This window comes from Rattus norvegicus, chromosome 3 (genome assembly GCF_021556685.1).
Source record: "Rattus norvegicus strain SHRSP/BbbUtx chromosome 3, alternate assembly SHRSP_T2T, whole genome shotgun sequence".
NCBI classification, from domain to species: Eukaryota; Metazoa; Chordata; class Mammalia; order Rodentia; family Muridae; genus Rattus; species Rattus norvegicus.
This window is the reverse complement of record NC_141536.1, coordinates 61,098,931-61,116,577: the sequence shown is the minus strand read 5'-3', so window position 1 is coordinate 61,116,577 and position 17,647 is coordinate 61,098,931. Positions and strand designations below refer to the sequence as shown.

General features: G+C 42.5%; 1 protein-coding gene across 2 annotated transcripts in view; it reads left to right on the top strand.

The window, feature by feature from the left end:
- The first annotated feature begins 10,222 nt into the window (after positions 1-10,222).
- Ttn (titin) overlaps positions 10,223-17,647 on the top strand; it is a 272,327-nt gene continuing 264,902 nt past the window's right edge. For both annotated transcript variants that reach the window (NM_032068.1, XM_087654755.1), the window contains 5 exon segments: positions 10,223-10,428; positions 12,508-12,611; positions 14,829-15,032; positions 16,753-17,040; positions 17,513-17,598. In NM_032068.1, the coding sequence (NP_114457.1) occupies positions 12,521-12,611; positions 14,829-15,032; positions 16,753-17,040; positions 17,513-17,598 (669 nt within the window). In that variant the 5' untranslated portion in view covers positions 10,223-10,428; positions 12,508-12,520.

The following is a 17,647-nucleotide window of genomic DNA, read 5'->3' as shown; positions in this document are numbered from 1 at the left end:
TCAGGACAAAGCAGCAACAAATGTTTGAAGTGGTTTAAAAAAAAAAAAGAAACCTAACCAAAGTTTGATTGTTAAGTATAAATAGAGTAGGTAAAGTTTTAGAGATCTCTTAAATGATTCTTTGTTGACGTTCTATTCTGGCTTGGTCTCATTAAGGAGACCTTAACAATCTGTCTCCCACACAAGAACAATTTGTATAGCACCCTATCCTCCCATTTTCCAGTTCTGGGTCTCTCTGTTGTTACTACAGGTTGTAGTTTGACTCTTGGTGTGGAACATTACGAAAGTAGTCTTGGTTCAGTTGTGTCCTACTCCCTCTCAAGAGCCAATTCCAGTGCCGTTTGGAATCCTCAGTTCGCCTTCAGAAGCTTCATTCTCCAGGCATCTCCGTCTATCACGTGGTCGTGAGCCCCTACCCCTTTCATCTTCAACTTGGAATTCGAGCTAAACAATGAAGGCAAACTCGACCCACCCATCACCATCATCACAGTGAAGATGCTGCCTGCTTGCCCATCGCTGTGAGGAATTGGGTGACATGTCCAGCTAAGCCTTGAAGAATGCTCCCGCTTCTACTCTTTGTGCTCTCCGCCCTCCACAAAGGACTTCACATTCTGCTGTCCTATGCAACTTGGTGGGAGATACTCTAACATTAGCAGGGACACATTGCAGCCCGGTTTGGACTACTTTCTGAACTGTGCACTCTCCTGCTGCAGTTTGAGATTTCAATCACAAACTCTGGATTCTTTCATGTGCTTAGCACTTCCAGGTCAATGTCCCAACATCTCAGTTTTGCTCGCATCAGGAGCTATCTTTCCTCGAGCTGTCCTTTCCCCTTAGCTCAGAAAATAAGCTTAAACGGTATCTCAGTTGCTTTGAACAGGAACTCCTAGACTCATCCTTATATCCATTTCTCTCACACGGGCCATTTTCATCCATAAAATGACTCACACACACACACACACACACACACACACACACACACACACACACACACACAATGTATTTGTTAATTACTTTTTATTAAGTAGATTTTATATTCTTGCTTTATTTTTAAATTCTGTAACTGATTTAGACACTTTTTGTTTAGTAGCAAAAGTAGGGCAGGCTCACAGTACAAACTCAAACATCTGGAGATGACAGCTATATGATGGGCTTTCACCACAGTCCAGAGTCTGTTGCTTTCCCATTGGAGTTTACAGCCCAGTAGGAGAACCAGGTAATAATGAGAACAGCAAAACAAACAACAGGCAAGTAAAAGTCCAAGTGAGGGACAGTCGTGATTGAAAACGTACAACCTGCATATCATCCTGCAGCTTGTTCTTCACACACTATCATGGCCATCTTTTCTAGGACAAAGCATGGATCTAACACATGATCCCTTATCGCTAGGTAATAGCCACATCATGACTATACCGCATGACTATAAAGTCATTTGGCCACTTTCTTGTTCTGTAACATTTAAGTTGTCAAGTGTCTTCCACGTCAAACAATATTAGAATAAATGTATTTATATCATACCTTCACACTGTGAGGCAGTCAATCCTTATTCATATTTTCAAGTCTTTTCCTTTTGGGGAATATTGCATCATCCAGAACTCGAGAAGTCCAAGGTTTCCCTTGTGGATTAATGTTAGTAGTTACTTAAGAAGTTTCATCTACTTGGAGGTTCCCCAATATTTCCTTATGTATTAGTGAAATGTTTTACTATTCCTCTTCTACTTTAGAGGTTTATTCCACATTGTTTGAGATATTTCCTTCTTCTGAATAAATACTCAGTTGCACAGGTCTGTAATCCCAGCTACTTGGGAGGCTCAGGCAGGAGTTCAAGGCCTGCTTGAAGAACTTAGTATGATTCCATCTCAAAATAAAAAAAAAAGAAAGACTGGATTGGGGCTGTAACTTAGTTTCGAGTGTTTGATCCCCAGCACCCGCACCCCAAAATAGCTGGCCTTGCTAGCACAACTGTAGACTAATTCATCGTATGCTAACTCCTCAGAGTGTCTTGAATCAATTTCTAGAACACATTGGCTACTTTTTATACTAGTGTGTCAGTACCTGGGGTGGTTTGACTGACATGGTCTCATTGTAGGTTATAATTTGTAGCAAGCCAGATTCCTTTTTCCAGTTGCTTTTATTGTGTAAGAGATTCCTAATATCTGCTGTGTTGGTACATAAACTCTCTGTTGGTAGACAGCTAGGTTGTTTCCCACTTAAATTTCCTATTACAACTCCTCTGAACATGCTTTTCACCATTTAATTCAATTCTCTGCGGCACAAGAGAGAGAAACGAGGCCGGAGGTCTGGGATAGAGTTTAGTCCATCAAATGCTCCTCACAAGCTTGAGAACTGGAGTCCAAACCCCAATACCTACATTCCGAAAAGCAGCGTTTGGTTGCACACACCAGTCATCCCAGCACTGGATGAGTGAAGTCAGGAGGGTCCCTGGGGCTCAGTGGCCAGGAAGCCTATCTTTGCATGATTCTCAAGTCAGTTACACGAAGACAAAGAACAGAAAATCTGCTCACTTCTGTCTTTCTGATTTACTCTAAGCCTACCTAGTAGAGAGGAGTGGGACTAGCTCCCACATGTGCTGTATCATAACACAAATCACATTCATGCTTCCCCCGAGTTAATTGCTATAAACTATAGTGCCATTCACAAGATCTCAAACTCACTAGTGTCAAGGATCTCAACAACTTGTACCTGTAGTGAAAACAATTTACGCTTATTCCAGACTAGTTTACAAATAAATGAGACTCAGACTATGGTTATTTTATTTGGCTTCCACAATCACTGGGGGTCACTCCTAATCTACTATTCTAACTGCAGACCTAGCTACCTCCCCAGCAGTGTACCCCAAGACACTTGCTGTTTCTCCTGGCCGTGTGTTCATGGTCCATCTCCACTCCTGGCGGCTTCATCCTCCTTCTCCTTCTTCTTCTATCCCAGTACTCCTCCTCCAGTCAGGTCACTTCTAACCCACCCACCTCTAATCCCACCTCTAATTAGCTGTAGCCAATTTTATTTAAACAATAGTTTTAAATCAAGGAACAAGGTTTGCAAAATAAAAGGTCGTAAACATGGAATGGCACTGGTAGGCCTAGGCCTTCAGGCACAGAATTTAGCATTGCAGTGCATAGCAATAGACCAACCTGAACCTGGGTCCCATGGATTGATTGTATTGATAGTCAGATGTCTAACCTTAGTCCCTCAGAGAGCAAATGTTTAAGCTGACTAATCCTCTCAGTGTCTTTATGTAGCAGTAATTCCTACTCAAGTTGCCAAATACCATGCCCTAAAGTCGTTCAGATAAAAATCTTAGAAACTGGTCATGTTGGTGCATACCTGTAATTTCAGCACTTGGGAGACAGAACAAAAGGACTTCAAGTTGGAGACCAGCCTGAGCTATCTGGCAAGACCCTGTCTCAAAGAAAGGACTTAGAGACCATAAGAACAACAATGCCAACCAACCAGAGCTCCCAGGGACTAAACCACCATGCAAAGACTACACATGGACAGACCCATGGCTCCAGCTGTATATGTAGCAGAGGATGGCCTTGTTGGGCACCAATGGGAGGAGAAGCCTTGGTCCTGCCAAGGTTGGACCTCCACTGTAGGGGAATGGGGGGGGAGAAGGGGGGAGATGGATGGGGAGGGGAACACCCTTATAGAAGAAGAGGAAGGGGAAGGTATAGGGGACTTATGTCTGGGAAACTGAGAAAGGGGATAATATTTGGAATGTAAATTTAAAAAAATCCAATTAAAAAACCCAATTTAAAAAAAAAAGAAATTTGTGCTTTACTCAAGAAAGAAAGAACGGGCTTAAAGAAATAGGCACAAAATAAATGGTTACTTTGTTTCTAATGTCAAAGACAGAACATGACTTCTTCAAAGACCCTGTGCCTCAGACCTACTGAAACAATGTGTACCTGGAACCTTCAGTCTTGTATCTGCTGATGACACGTTTCAAGGGCAGATTTAACCTTCATGTGACCTTCTCCCGGTGCCTTCCACTTTCTCAAACGAGAAAACAAAACAAAACAAAAATCCATGCTAAGACCAGTATTCTACAATGCAAGAGTGTGATTATCGGGGTTGGGGATTTAGCTCAGTGGTAGAGCACTTGCCTAGGAAGCGCAAGGCCCTGGGTTCGGTCCCCAGCTCCGAAAAAAAGAAAAAGAAAAAGAAAAAAAAAGAGTGTGATTATCAAACTGGAACTGAGCTTACTTTGAAAACTATAAATTACTTTGAAATGAGAGTTGCCTGTTGTCAAGGCCAGTGGGAATTATTATTATTATCATTATTATTATTATTATTATTATTATTATTATTATCAATAGGTACATGAGCTTTTGTAAGCTGTTTGAAGCTATGGTAATCACTCGTCAGGTGCTATACAGAACACCAGGGTACCAGTCGGGGAGGACCTTAGTCCTCAGCTTTAATTCCTATGAATGAAGCCCTAAGAGGGCTGATATGACCATTTGTACATCATAGATTCTTGGTATGGATCAAGAAGAAGCCCCACTTCTATTCCTAACTTCTTAAGCATGACATGAGTCTCATTAATTCATCCTTTAGGCATATTTAGGAAGTTGCCTTGAGGGCTTATGTCCTTGAATTTCATAAAAAATAGAAAAATAACAGTAATATCAGTATTTTCAATTAAGTCATTAAACTTGACATAAGTATACTAAAGACTTCAAATCCCCTCTTTATAAAGTATACATAATGTATAAATTAATATATTATATATAATAAATATAATAAACAAATTAATATGTATTAATTTATCATTCTTCCAGGGAAGCTTGATATATTGTTCTCTGTTGAAAATTGAGTCTTTGTGCTTGTTGGTTTGTTTTTACTTTTTGTCTACTTCGTTAACTGCTCACCAATGTATCAGGTCAACTCCAGCAAAAACGGTGACCTTCTTGAATGGAAACGGTCTTGTTAGTTTTTGCCAATGTGACACAAACTAGAGTTACCTAAAACGAGGGAACTTCATTTGAGAAATTGCCTCCTCAGACTGGTTTGTAAGCAAGTCGGAGTAGCATTGTTCTGATCACTAACTAACAAGGGAGATGGGAGGGCTCAGCCAGACCTGGGCAGGTGGCCCTGGGTTGTAGTTGAAAGTCAGATGAGGAAACCAGGAGCAGCCAGGTAAGCACACTTGCTCTGGGGTCTCTGCTTCAGGTCCTGCCATGAGCTTCCTTGGATGATGGACCTTTAAGCCAAACAAATCCCGCCCCCCCCCCCCGCCCCGGTTGTTTTTGTCAGTGTTTATTCATGTTTGGTTTCTGACCCAGGGAAAAGGGACTGAGGGGCATATTTTATATACCAAAGCTTCTAGAATCTCCCAGCATCCCTCAATCCCTACCTGGTTTATCCTGTCTACCCTTGACCTTGACTTTCCAGCCCAGCTGAACTACCCATCCTCCAGGGGTCCTTCCCTATATAATTCAAATACTTCTTCTTCTTCTTCTTCTTCTTCTTCTTCTTCTTCTTCTTCTTCTTCTTCTTCTTCTTCTTCTTCTTCTTCTTCTTCTTCTTCTTCTTCTCTCTCTCTTCTTCTTCTCTCTTTCTCTCTCTCTCCCCCTCCTCTTCCTCTCTCTCCCTGTCTTTTCCTCTACCCTCCCCCCTCCTCTACTCTCTCTCAATTCCTAGTTTCAGAAAGAAAACTGGAACAGTGATTTTCCGTTGTTCCTTGTCCTTGGTGTGGTTTTGCCTTTCTATTTTCACTTCTCTTATATTTTCTATGTTTAAAAAAAAACACCCCAGGGGGCTGGAGAGATGGCCCAGAGGTTAAGAGCACTGACTGCTCTTCCAGAGGTCCTGCGTTCAATTCCCAGCAACCACATGGTGGCTCACAACCATCTCTAGTGGGATCTGGTGACCTCTTCGGTTGTGTATGAAGAAAGCAACAGCATACTCACATAAAGTAAATAAATACATCTTTTTTTTTATATTTCCTTTTGTTTAATTGGATATTTTTTATTTACATTTCAAATGTTATTTCCTTTCCTGGTTTCCTGACCATAATCCCCCTATCCCATCCCCCCCCTTCTTCTATGAGGGTGTTCCCCCTCCCTAACCACTCCCCTTCCCACCTCCCTGACAAAAAACAACAAAAACAAAACCAGTTCTGTTGTTGAATGGACTACAAACACCCAACCCCAGTTCTCCCCTGCGAGCTCTGTTTAACTTCAACCTGCAGGACTCTGCATTCCTGAGCAATTAAGCTGCTCCCAGGCCCCGGTGCTTGGCTTTTTTTTTTTTTTTTTTTTGGTCTGGTTGCATTGCTGCATAGCCCTCACTCTCTTAACCAACATCTAGGTGGAGAATGTTCAGGTCTTCAGCAGCTCTAGTCCTTGGCGCTTGGAGACTCAAAGGACTCACTTGAAAAGGACAGGAAGAAAGAAAACACGTCTCTGAGCTTTCCTTTGTTTTCAGAGACAATGGCACTGCTGTCAAGGTCGCCAGCTTTATATTCTGCCAGTTTGGAACTCCTGAGTTAATGAAATGCTGACACTAAATGCTCACCCTAAATGCAGTGGACGGGTTTGCATGTCTGTCCTTATGGGCATTGGATAAACCCATGATTTTCTTCTCTGCAGGCTTCCACAAGATTCTGGTTTTGCTTGGGCTCAGCTTTAAATGTCATATCATCTTCCGAAGTCCTTTGGGGAAGGACATCCTGTGTGGCCATGAGGTCACTTTTGAGTCGTCAAGGGTTTATTCGAATACACCCTCTTCCATATTTAATCGGACAGTTAGATACTGTCAAATCAGTGTTGGGAAAGCACCGGAAATATTTGTCTTGTGTCATGCTCAACAGGAACCAAACGACTGTGAGCACCCGTGGTGTGTCAGGTTCCCACTGCCCTGGCACTGTCCTTGTGTCACTTAATCTTCCTGACAGTTCTTTGAAATGGATATTATAATCCACAACCCACAACAGGCAAATCAGAGACTCAAGTTGCCTATAGCCCACTGAGAGTCAAAGTAGGACTCCCTCCAAATGGCCCTGCAGTTGGTGCTGTGGAGAACTTGAAGAATTATACTTTCTGATTTCTTACTTTGTCAAATGTTTGTAAAATGATATTTTTGCTTTTGGATGCTAGTTATGATATTAGATATGGTACTGACCAGTAGCACAGGGTGAGGAGTAGTAGAAACTGATTCCTTTAGCCTTGCTGATGAAGAGACAGTCTTCACTTAAAGTTTAAGCAATGATTTCTGCCCTTCTCCCACCCCATGTAGCTTCTCTGACTTTGTCACCTACAGAAGGCACATGTGAACAAACACAAGCTGCTGGACTCAGCCCTTCCTTCCCTGTGCACTTCCTGAACTTGCTTTGTTGTACTTCCTTGTGGTGGGTCCATGTTTGCCTGTTGGAGTTGTGTGAGTGGGGGAAGGATTAGACAGACGCTGTGTGAATACACACAGCTGGGCTTACTAACGCACAGACTCCTGGGGGACAGATGTTCGATTCCTGTGAATTACCATGATCCCATTGCCAGTAGCAATGTATGCTTTATATTTAACAAATATATATTTTAATAAAGTGTAAGAGGCACTAATGTTGCTTGTTTCCCTTAGATACTACTCTTGAAATTGAGCATTAACATTGGACCTACTCCTCAAATGACTCTCAGGAAGTCAGAACTGTGGTACGCGGTTCTGTATAACACAAAGGAAGTCTGAAAGCAGCAGAAGTGGGGAATGAGTAGCCCTTCGAGTTCGCGGATGCTCTTACCTTCATCTCAGTCACTGAATAGTAACAGTTTATCAGTTGTCTGGGAAGACCTTCTTCCATAGGAGTTTAAACAACGAGGCTGTCTTCTCTGAGGGTGCCACTGACCTCTAGCACAAGGCTGGGCACAAAGTCACCACCCAGTCCATATTAGTTGCCAGGAAAGAGTGACAGACTGTAAGTCACAATAATTTAAACTGTTCAGCACTGAGCATGTGTTTGATAAAATATTTACTAAATTACATTGACTGCGATGCTCAAAGGGAGAATCGCGCCACACATTCCGAAACTAAGTAGGCATTATATTTGAATTAGCAGCTGTTAGGGATTATCTGTGTGACTCCCTAGTCAGGATACTAAATGGAGATCTTACAGCATCAGCAAACTCCTCAGTCTGAGAAGCGGCTCATTTCCAACGGGTCGACTTGCTAGGCTCCAACTCTGCCATACTTAATGCAAAAGCTAATGCTTCCCGTGGTGCTAGACACATTCTGATACTGTTCAGAGATCAGTCACCCTGCCTCTTTTCATGGCACCGCGTGAGTGTTTGCTGATTCCCTTTCCCTTCCCCACTCTCCCTCTCTCCTTCTTAACTCTGAGCGTTCTCTAAACATGAGCACCCAAAGGCAAGTACCTCAGCCATACTGAAAGGTCTAGAAAGTTCAAGGACAGCGAACAGACAGGCAGCTCAGGAGGAGACACACATGACTTTAGGCTTGCAATATATGATGTGTTTTCATGGCTTATCTGCTCCCGGAATTGTGCTGGGCTGGGCTCCGGATCTCTAGTCAGTTGTTCAGTTGTTAGTTGTAGTTTCCAGGACTAAGATGGCTGGACTTGCCCTGATTAAACATGACAGGACACTGACATACTCCAGATTAGAAACATATATACTGCACACACACACACACACACACACACACACACACACACACACATACACACACACAGAGAGAGAGAGAGAGAGAGAGAGAGAGAAATAAATGCACAGATGAATTTTAAATAAATAGCAAATTATTTTGAGCACCCCAAACAAAAAGTTGACTTATTGCCTATTATGACTGACATGTTCCCTTTTATCAGGAGTCTCTGTTGGATTCTTGGGAGTCATTGTCAAGGTACACAACATGAAGCGGGCCCCTTAGGGAAGAAAGGGATGGAGTGAGTTATAGCAGGCACAGTCTGGTGGGGGTGGGGCTTGGTGGCTCCAGGACAGAAGGCAGCACTTAGGTGAAGGAGATAGCTGTTTAAATAAGGACGGGTGGTGTCAGCTTGTTATCAGAGCTGCACCACTGACAGTCGCTGGTAAATTGAAGCTGTTAAATGTTAATGAACTATCACTCTATAGGTAAGCAGGAGACAGAAAAGCCTCAAAATGTTCAAAGTCGACTGCAAGGCCAATTTATCCCACAACAGGGAACTTTTTTTTTTAATTACAAACATAAGGAAACCTAACTTAAAATTTAATTTTTTTAGTCTACTTTATTGATAAAAGTGTCTTTCCTTTATCAATGAGTCAATTTTCTCCGCTCTAAGCAGAATTTTACAAATCCCTGAGTTGAGCCACAACAAAGGCTGTTTGATATGATCTTTTGTATTTGAACTGTCTGTTGCTTGAAATTAAATTCACTCCTAAAATAGCAAGTATATCATGCCCTAAGCACTTCCCATTAGTGACAGCGAGCTGCAGAGATTAGGAGCTCACCCTGGTACTAACCTTACACCGAGTAAAACAACACTGTGGATAGTTTAAGCTTGGACTTCACCAGGCAGCAAGGGCAGCCTGTGGGTATCGGTAAATATTACTGGCAGGCAAAAATGAACTCTCGTTAGAGCAAAGGCATTGTCCCATACAGTGCACTGCATACATTATGCAGACTTTGCCTTTGGGTCTTATTTCCTGCAGAACTGTGCCACACATAACTCACTAACACTGGGGTGGCTATTCCATAGAACCAACAGGACAAATGGGTTCTCTTCAAGTGCTAAGTTTATCAGAGAAGATGAAACCTATGTATGATATAAATTACTTCATCAGCTGTCATGATTGGCAGGTCCATTTGGTTGGGTTTAGAGGGCAGGGAACAGAAGTGGAGCCTGACTCACAGAGCACCGGGCTCAAGTTCAGGATTCTTTTAGATCTACAAATGTCCAAAAGTTTTATCCTTTGTCACATTCTGGCTTCAGGTCCACCTGGGTAGATTTTTCACGTTTGCAACAAACACTCCTGTCTCTGAGCCCCTGTTGAGGTCGTTTTTAAAATACAATTCTATTTCCTCGGTAAAGCCTCTTCTAAAAGGCTAAATTTAGCACTGCCAATCAGAGGAACAGGTGGTTTGTGCTACTCCCAAATAGGTCCTCTCCCATCATGCCTTCCTAACGGAGCCAATCACAGAGCCAGGCTCTAAGGATGTTGGGCTGTCAGCAGATCTGGGAAATATAAGGGCCAGCCAGCCCCTGGCTCTGGAGCAGTCGCGCATTCCCACCTCGCCTCGGGTGTAGGGATTGCATAGAAAACAAAACTACACAGTCCTGACTGTGTGGTTTTGTTTGGAGGGTTAGAGGCTCACCGATTCATGTCGGAGATGGTTGGAAAAACCAACTCTACGTAGGACGTCGTTTCAGAACCTTGGGCTTGGTCCCACCCTTTTTGGGCACTCTTGAGAAATCAGGTGAGTGAGAACCAGTTTGTTTGACTCCTAGACCTCTTTCTGATTGGTTGCTATTTGATGATTTGAGCCACGAATGCCTTCTGTTAAAGGTTTCATCTTGCTGACCTACAGTGTGAATCTGCATTTTAAATTTGGTTTTGAAATGTACATTTTCTGAAAGAAAGAGAGAGAGAGAGAGAGAGAGAGAGAGAGAGAGAGAGAGAGAGAGAGAGAAATCAAGTACTTATGCCTATAACCATAGTCAACCATTCTGATTTTTAAAGAGATGCCCTAGAACCAGGAGTCTGAAGTGGGGGCTTAAATGTTTGCTTCCTTAGTAGACTTGTCTGTGGAGAATGTACAAGGTCATGTGACCAGGTGATAAAGCAAGGCAGGCCAAGAATAGCACAGAGAAAACCCATGTGGCATCAGCTACACCCAGTGACTTTTTAAGGGAATCAACTGCTAAGGTATCTGTTGCGGACTGTGGAAGAACACTTGTCTGCTGTCAGTCAAGCCGGATGGTTTATTTTGGGAGTGTGACATTTGAGATGCATGCCTGCAGCCTTAGGCCTCCAAGAAGCAAGTGCTCACAGAAATAAATTTAGTCTTCCTAGACAATGAGAATATCAAACCTATCTGGGCTCTTTAATTCCCAACATTTTTATAAGTTTTCAATGAAGCTATAGAATTGCTTTCTAGAAGATTCCAAATCTCATTATGCATTTTAATTCAACCCACAATCCAGTTATATGGTGTGAGATAATGTTAATGCTAAAAAGGGTAAGAAATAAAAGATTCTTAATTTCTAAATACACTTTGATTTCCTATCTTCCTGGGATTAGATTACAAATTGTAAATGCCCGTTATTAGATAAATACATAATTATACGTGGTTTATCTAAGGAGATAGCTATTTTTTGAGAATACACTGGCTTGCAGACAGGAAAAACTAGACATAAGATGTGTTCACCCGAAAGATAACGTGCTGGAAGCAAGAGTTCCTGAGAAATGGTTCCTGGAAATTTTTGGGTGACATCTGGATTTTTATGGGGTATGAATTTTGTCTCAAAAAAAAAAATCAGTTACAGGACTAAGAAGGATATTGCAGGGTAACATTTAGTGAACAAAGACCGTTGTGAAGGATAAGAATGAGGCAATTGGCAATTCTGCCCTTTAATGTCAGAACATTGGTGTGCTTCAAGGAACTACTTAGGTATTTATGCATAAGAATTTTCTCATGTAGTCTCAGAAAATGGTAGATGAAATACTTTCCTCCACTTACAAAAGGGCTTAACTGCAAATTTTACTCGTTTTTTTTTCTTTTTGTTGTTGAATATTTCACATAATGAAGCACAGATCTTTTTATTCCGATGAACAATTCCCACCAGCCCTCCGTTATTCGGTTCACACACAGCTCCGTTCATGTGAAGAACTCAAGGCTGCATTTTTCTTTCAGACCTATAATAAACTTTGGCCTGTTACATATTCTTCCTGAATATTACTTCAACGGCATTAACTGTGCCATTGCATACAATGTACAGAAATACTAGGGTGTGGGAAGCTCCTCATGCTGTCGGAAAGAGCAAAAAGCTTGAGGAGGAGAAAACACTTGCCAACACTTTTCAAGTCAGCCAACTGCTTGCAAAGTACAGATTTTTTCGTTTGGGCGGTGATTTTAAGTAAGGGGACAGAGCCTGAAGCAAGGTCACCTTATAAAACGCTGGCACTACGCGTGAGAACTGCTGGGGAGGGAACTGTTGTTTATGCGATTGTGTCTTACACGCTGTGTCGATGCAAAGGTTCATTTGTCACACCACGACTCTGAAATCCCTTGGCTGCTCCTGTGTTCTAGCATGGTTTTCCCTTTCACTCTGGCCCAACCTGAGTTCTCGGTGTTAGTATGAGCGAAGGTTCCGACTCTGACCACTAGGGGGCGCTCCTTGCTCTGTTTGTCCAACCAGGAGAAGGTGTCCTCTTGCTCTAGTGCCTCATACTGGACAAATCCATTTGGGGAAATACATGTCTGTCTCCACCAAGAAGATGCTGAGGGGCCTTGAGCATCAATATTCTTACTGGGTTTTTCTTTTTTTCTTTCCAGAGTGCCTAAAAAGATGACTACTCAAGCACCGACGTTTACGCAGCCGTTACAAAGTGTTGTGGTACTGGAGGGTAGTGCCGCAACCTTTGAGGCTCACATTAGTGGTAAGCTCTTATGAAGGCTTTCCCTTCCCCTTCCACCTGCCTCCTCCAATACACGGAACGTTCTCTTTGTCTTGAAACCAAGTTTAAAAGCTGCTTTTACTATGTAAAATTGGCATAACACGACAGAAGGGTCATTTTAAGGGCACACCATTCACAGGATGCTGACAATATAATGACTTAAAAATGCTTTGAAAATGTTTTATTCATATTTATAGTTCTACAAAGCAAAAATAATTAGCATTAGGTTAAAATTTGCTGTCAGAATCCAGCAACTAAGAAGGATCAAATTTGGTCATTCTATATTTGGGTTCGGGGGCAGATCCAGCCTGACAGACTAGAACCCTAGTACTGTGGGATTCAGTGACAGAGATTCTTGGTAGATAGTCTGGGAACCCCAATTTTATACATATAAAACACACGTTTTATATACCATATTTAATAAGATGTATATTTTATGTATCATTATTAAATACACAAATATATGATATAATTTAACATTATATAATTTAATATATAAATGTTATAGTAAATATATACTATATATTGTAAATACATGCAATTATATATTTATATGTATATAAGGCATTCATCACAACTTTCCATAGGAGCAGACACAGTGACTACTCATGATATTTATTTTGTTGTTTTTCCATCTTTATTAAATTACTCTAGTGAATTAAAGAACTCCCTTTTGTAATGAATGGCAAGACATAATATCGTCTCTCTTTTTTAGCTTCTTTATTCAAAAGGGTACAAACATTTTCCCAATTTATTTAAAAGGAAATTCACCCATTTCTTTTTTCTTCATCTCTTGTTTTAGGGATGATTCTAGACCTTGCATGATGTATAACAAGTGGGCCTTGTCTGTAAACTGTACTGTTATTAATTTCAAAATGATTTAATCAATCTGTCTTCTTCTATAGTACCATACATAACTGGCTGTGTAAGGTTATAGGGTTAACTGATATTCACGATTAGTTCATAATTTAATGTATCCCTGTGGTGAACACATTTTCTCTATCTTTTTAAAATGTATGCTTGTAATAAAGATATTAACTAAAGCTTTCTTTCCATTTCCTTTTTCTGTATTATGTGTGTCTTACCTACTTCATAATGCTTTGCAAAAACATCATAACTTCACCCATCTGCTATCGATGGAAATCAGTTCAGCTTTCCTCTTGCATGATGAACTCTTAATCCCAAATGATTCGCTTGTTTTTCTTCAAGTCCTCTGTAACTTCTAAACTGAGCAGAGCACACATGGTGTCTGGGGATTTTCTCCTTTGTGTAGCAGTGAGCTGGCATATTCGCATCCTCAATTCCTTCTAATTATGAGCCTTCAAGCTCTTAGAGATACGTCACGGTTGACATCTGACACCATCAAGTTAGTCTAACAAACTTCACTCTCCCATAATGGGAGGTCAGTTGATATAAGGACAACACAGGAACATGCTAATACCATCGCCTCCTGTCTCAAGGACAGCAGTCACAAGCATTTATGTCAGATGCAAAGTAAACCTTTCCTGAAGTAGCCTTCCAAATTCTGAACACACTAGACTTAAATGAAACATGAAACCACCGATATGGTTCTAGCAGTGAGGGAAGGGAATCTGGCTTTCCTCTCACTGGAAGACTGGGTTTGGCTCTAGAGTTAACATGAGGAACAGCCTGCCCCTGTGAGGACATTTTTGCTGCAGTGACATTTGCAGAGACATTCTGGACGGTGTCCCTGAGACAGCAGAGGAGGGGACCAAGCATGCCCTTCTGAGGCAGAGCTGTAAGATGGCCTCGCTGCCTCGTGTTTTCAGAGATGGCAACTGTCACTTTCTCCTTCAAAGTTTCCACAGCTCTCCATGCTTAGGAACCCCTCTCATCATTCTAATGATGTCTCCGGAACTAAAGCCCATAGAGCACTGACCAGAGGATAGAAGATGAAAGTTCTACCCAAATTTGTACCACTGATGGCTGAGAGACCTTGGAAATATAGTGAAACTTCAGTCAAACCCCCAATCTATAAAATAAAGGGGCATTTTATAGACTATGTAATCTGCCACAAATGGCCCACAGTTTTACATTTCTAACTTATGGCTGTCGTGGTATCACTGTGGGTTCCACTCTGGCTGCTTGGCTAGGCTAGTGTAAGTTGCATTGATGAGAGAGAACAGAGGACTGGGCAACACCCACTCCAACATAAAGATGGCTCTGCTTGCCTTCCAGGTTCCCCAGTTCCTGAGGTGAGCTGGTTTCGGGATGGCCAGGTGATTTCAACTTCCACTCTGCCCGGCGTGCAGATCTCCTTTAGCGATGGCCGCGCTAGATTGATGATCCCCGCCGTGACTAAAGCCAACAGTGGACGATACTCCCTGAGAGCCACCAATGGATCTGGACAAGCGACTAGTACTGCTGAGCTTCTTGTGACAGGTAAGTTGTTAGGCACCAGCCTATCAGCTAGGCCAGAGGGCGTCTGTCTCCTGTGCAGGACAGCAGTCCAGATAGAGCTCTAAGCACAAGGGAGGCCGCTCCCAAGCTGAAGGTGTATCTGTAGGATAAGTGACCACGATGGCATTGTCCAATTCTGTCCTCTTTGAAGGTGAAGCATAAGGCATCTGAGAAGCAGGGTCTCTGTACACATCACATACTCAAAGTATCTTGAAGAAACACTAAACATCCTGTTCCTCAGCCAGTGGAGAGTTTAGAGCCTGCCCGTAAAGTTATCAAGGAAGGAGTGATCTGGAAATCACTGGGAGTTTCTATTTTAAGGAACATTCCCGTAATTCTGACATGAACAGGCCATAAGGCAGGCATTGAAAGTATTGCACAGTAAACATCCTCAGAAAAAGGCCAAATGCTTTCATTCAAATATATGACACCACTTTCCCATAAAGCCATCACCTTGGCAGGTTCTGTCCAGGAGCAACATCGTGTCTGAACTCTATCGTGTATTAATCCCATGGTCATAAATGACCTCAACAGGAAGCACACCAGGTCGCTTAGGGATGAGCCTTACGTGCACTCAGAAAACTCAGAACGGGAAGAAGTACAGTACCTTAGAAACACCTTGGGTCACACTCTACGCTTCATCAGGGAGCTGGAAGCGCAGAAGGGCGTATCCGAACCTGGGGAGTCCTGGCAGTTAATGGTAGTTGGAGGAAAGGTATCACTGTTTCCAGCAGTGGAGCTGCTGATCAGATGCTCTTGTACAAAGACCCCGATTAAACTCAGTTTATCACACACAAACAGAAGACAGAAGAAGGGTACCAGTGGAAGAGGGAGGAGGATGAGAGGAGGGAATCGGAGATTAAAAAAAACAGCTAACATCCATTGCAAAATGTTTGCAAATGCTAAACAGTTAAAAATTAAAGAGGAAACTTCTCTCTTAATATAACTAACCAAAAAGCCTTCTTTTTTTTTTTTTTTTTTTTTCCTGTAGCGTAGTTAACACAAAGGCGTGGGTGGGTTAACATTTTAAATGCGAGTACATATTTTGGTCATTTTATTATCAATCTAGTTATCTAGTTGGAGGATTTTTTTAAAATCAGATTAAACCTGAATGATTCAGTAAGTTCTTGGATACACTCACCTTACTAACCACAGGGATTCACTTTGGTGAGACTTAAGTAGCTTGCAAAACTACCTTAGCGTCCTAGCGAAAGGCAAGGTCTGGGTTAGTACAGCAGCATCTGGACGTTTTGGTGAAGCATGAAGGGCTAGAGAGGTAGCCAAGCCGTTAAGGAGCTCACTCCTTATAGAGGACCGGGTGTGGTTTCCAGTACCCACGTGGTTGCTTATAGCTCCAGTTCTGGAGTATTCTGGCTTCTACGGACAGACACCTGCAAACAGAGGGCACACACAAGCTTGTCCACACATGCATATACATGACTAAAAAATCGAAAGTAATCATGGTAGCCTAGAACCACTCACAAGAGCAAAGCGATTGAAACTGAATCGTGAGCAGAGGGGCCTTCTGCTCCTGCTTCTGCTCCTGCTTCTGCTCCTGCTGCATTCTAGATGTTTTCTGCTGAGTGGGAGAGCTGGGATAGTCAAGGATGCTGGGCCTGCGCAAGTCAATCCCTGCTTTAGGACTCAGAGCTGTCGGGAGCACCCGACTCCCGGGCCTGATTTTCTTCTCTGCCCCTGGCAGCCGAGACCGCACCACCCAACTTCAGTCAACGGCTGCAGAGCATGACTGTGAGACAAGGAAGCCAAGTGCGACTCCAAGTGAGAGTGACTGGAATCCCTACACCTGTGGTGAAGTTCTACCGGGATGGAGCCGAAATCCAGAGCTCCCTTGATTTCCAAATTTCTCAAGAAGGCGACCTCTACAGCTTACTGATTGCAGAAGCATACCCTGAAGACTCCGGGACCTATTCTGTAAACGCCACCAACAGCGTCGGGAGAGCTACTTCCACTGCGGACCTGCTGGTCCAAGGTATGTGATGGGGCTTAGAGAGAGGGGACCTACAGTGGGAGCTTGTGGGGCTGAGGTTCTGCTCGCTCCCCCATATGGCTATCCTGACAGTGTTAGCGCGAGCTAAGATCGAAGCGGCCTTTTCCAACCCCCAGCAGAAGGTCTCTGGCAGAGGGTTCTAAGAGTTCTATGTTGAAGCTCACTACAGTTGACCAAGTGATAACCAGAACATGTGTCAACCGAGTAATGCAAATCTGCATGTTGTTGGCAAATAACAAGATATTTAAATAAGCAGTCCACAGAAATTCCTCTCTATCAAACACTTTCTGTTTCTCCATCTAATGTATATTCACACAAAAGCCACAACCGTTTTCCTATTGTTACATACAGGAAATCAGGATGACTTTCTAGTCCCAAGTAATGGATTCTCTTAAAAAAAAAAAAAATCACGTTTTTTCCCCTCCTAAAAACGCTCGTCCTTCCATTTCTGTAGGTGAAGAAGTAGTGCCCGCTAAAAAGACAAAGACAATTGTTTCAACGGCTCAGATTTCAGAAACCAGACAAACCCGGACAGAAAAGGTAATTTTCCTATCAAGCAGCTCCCAGCTCTCCCCATTCTCGCTTCCCT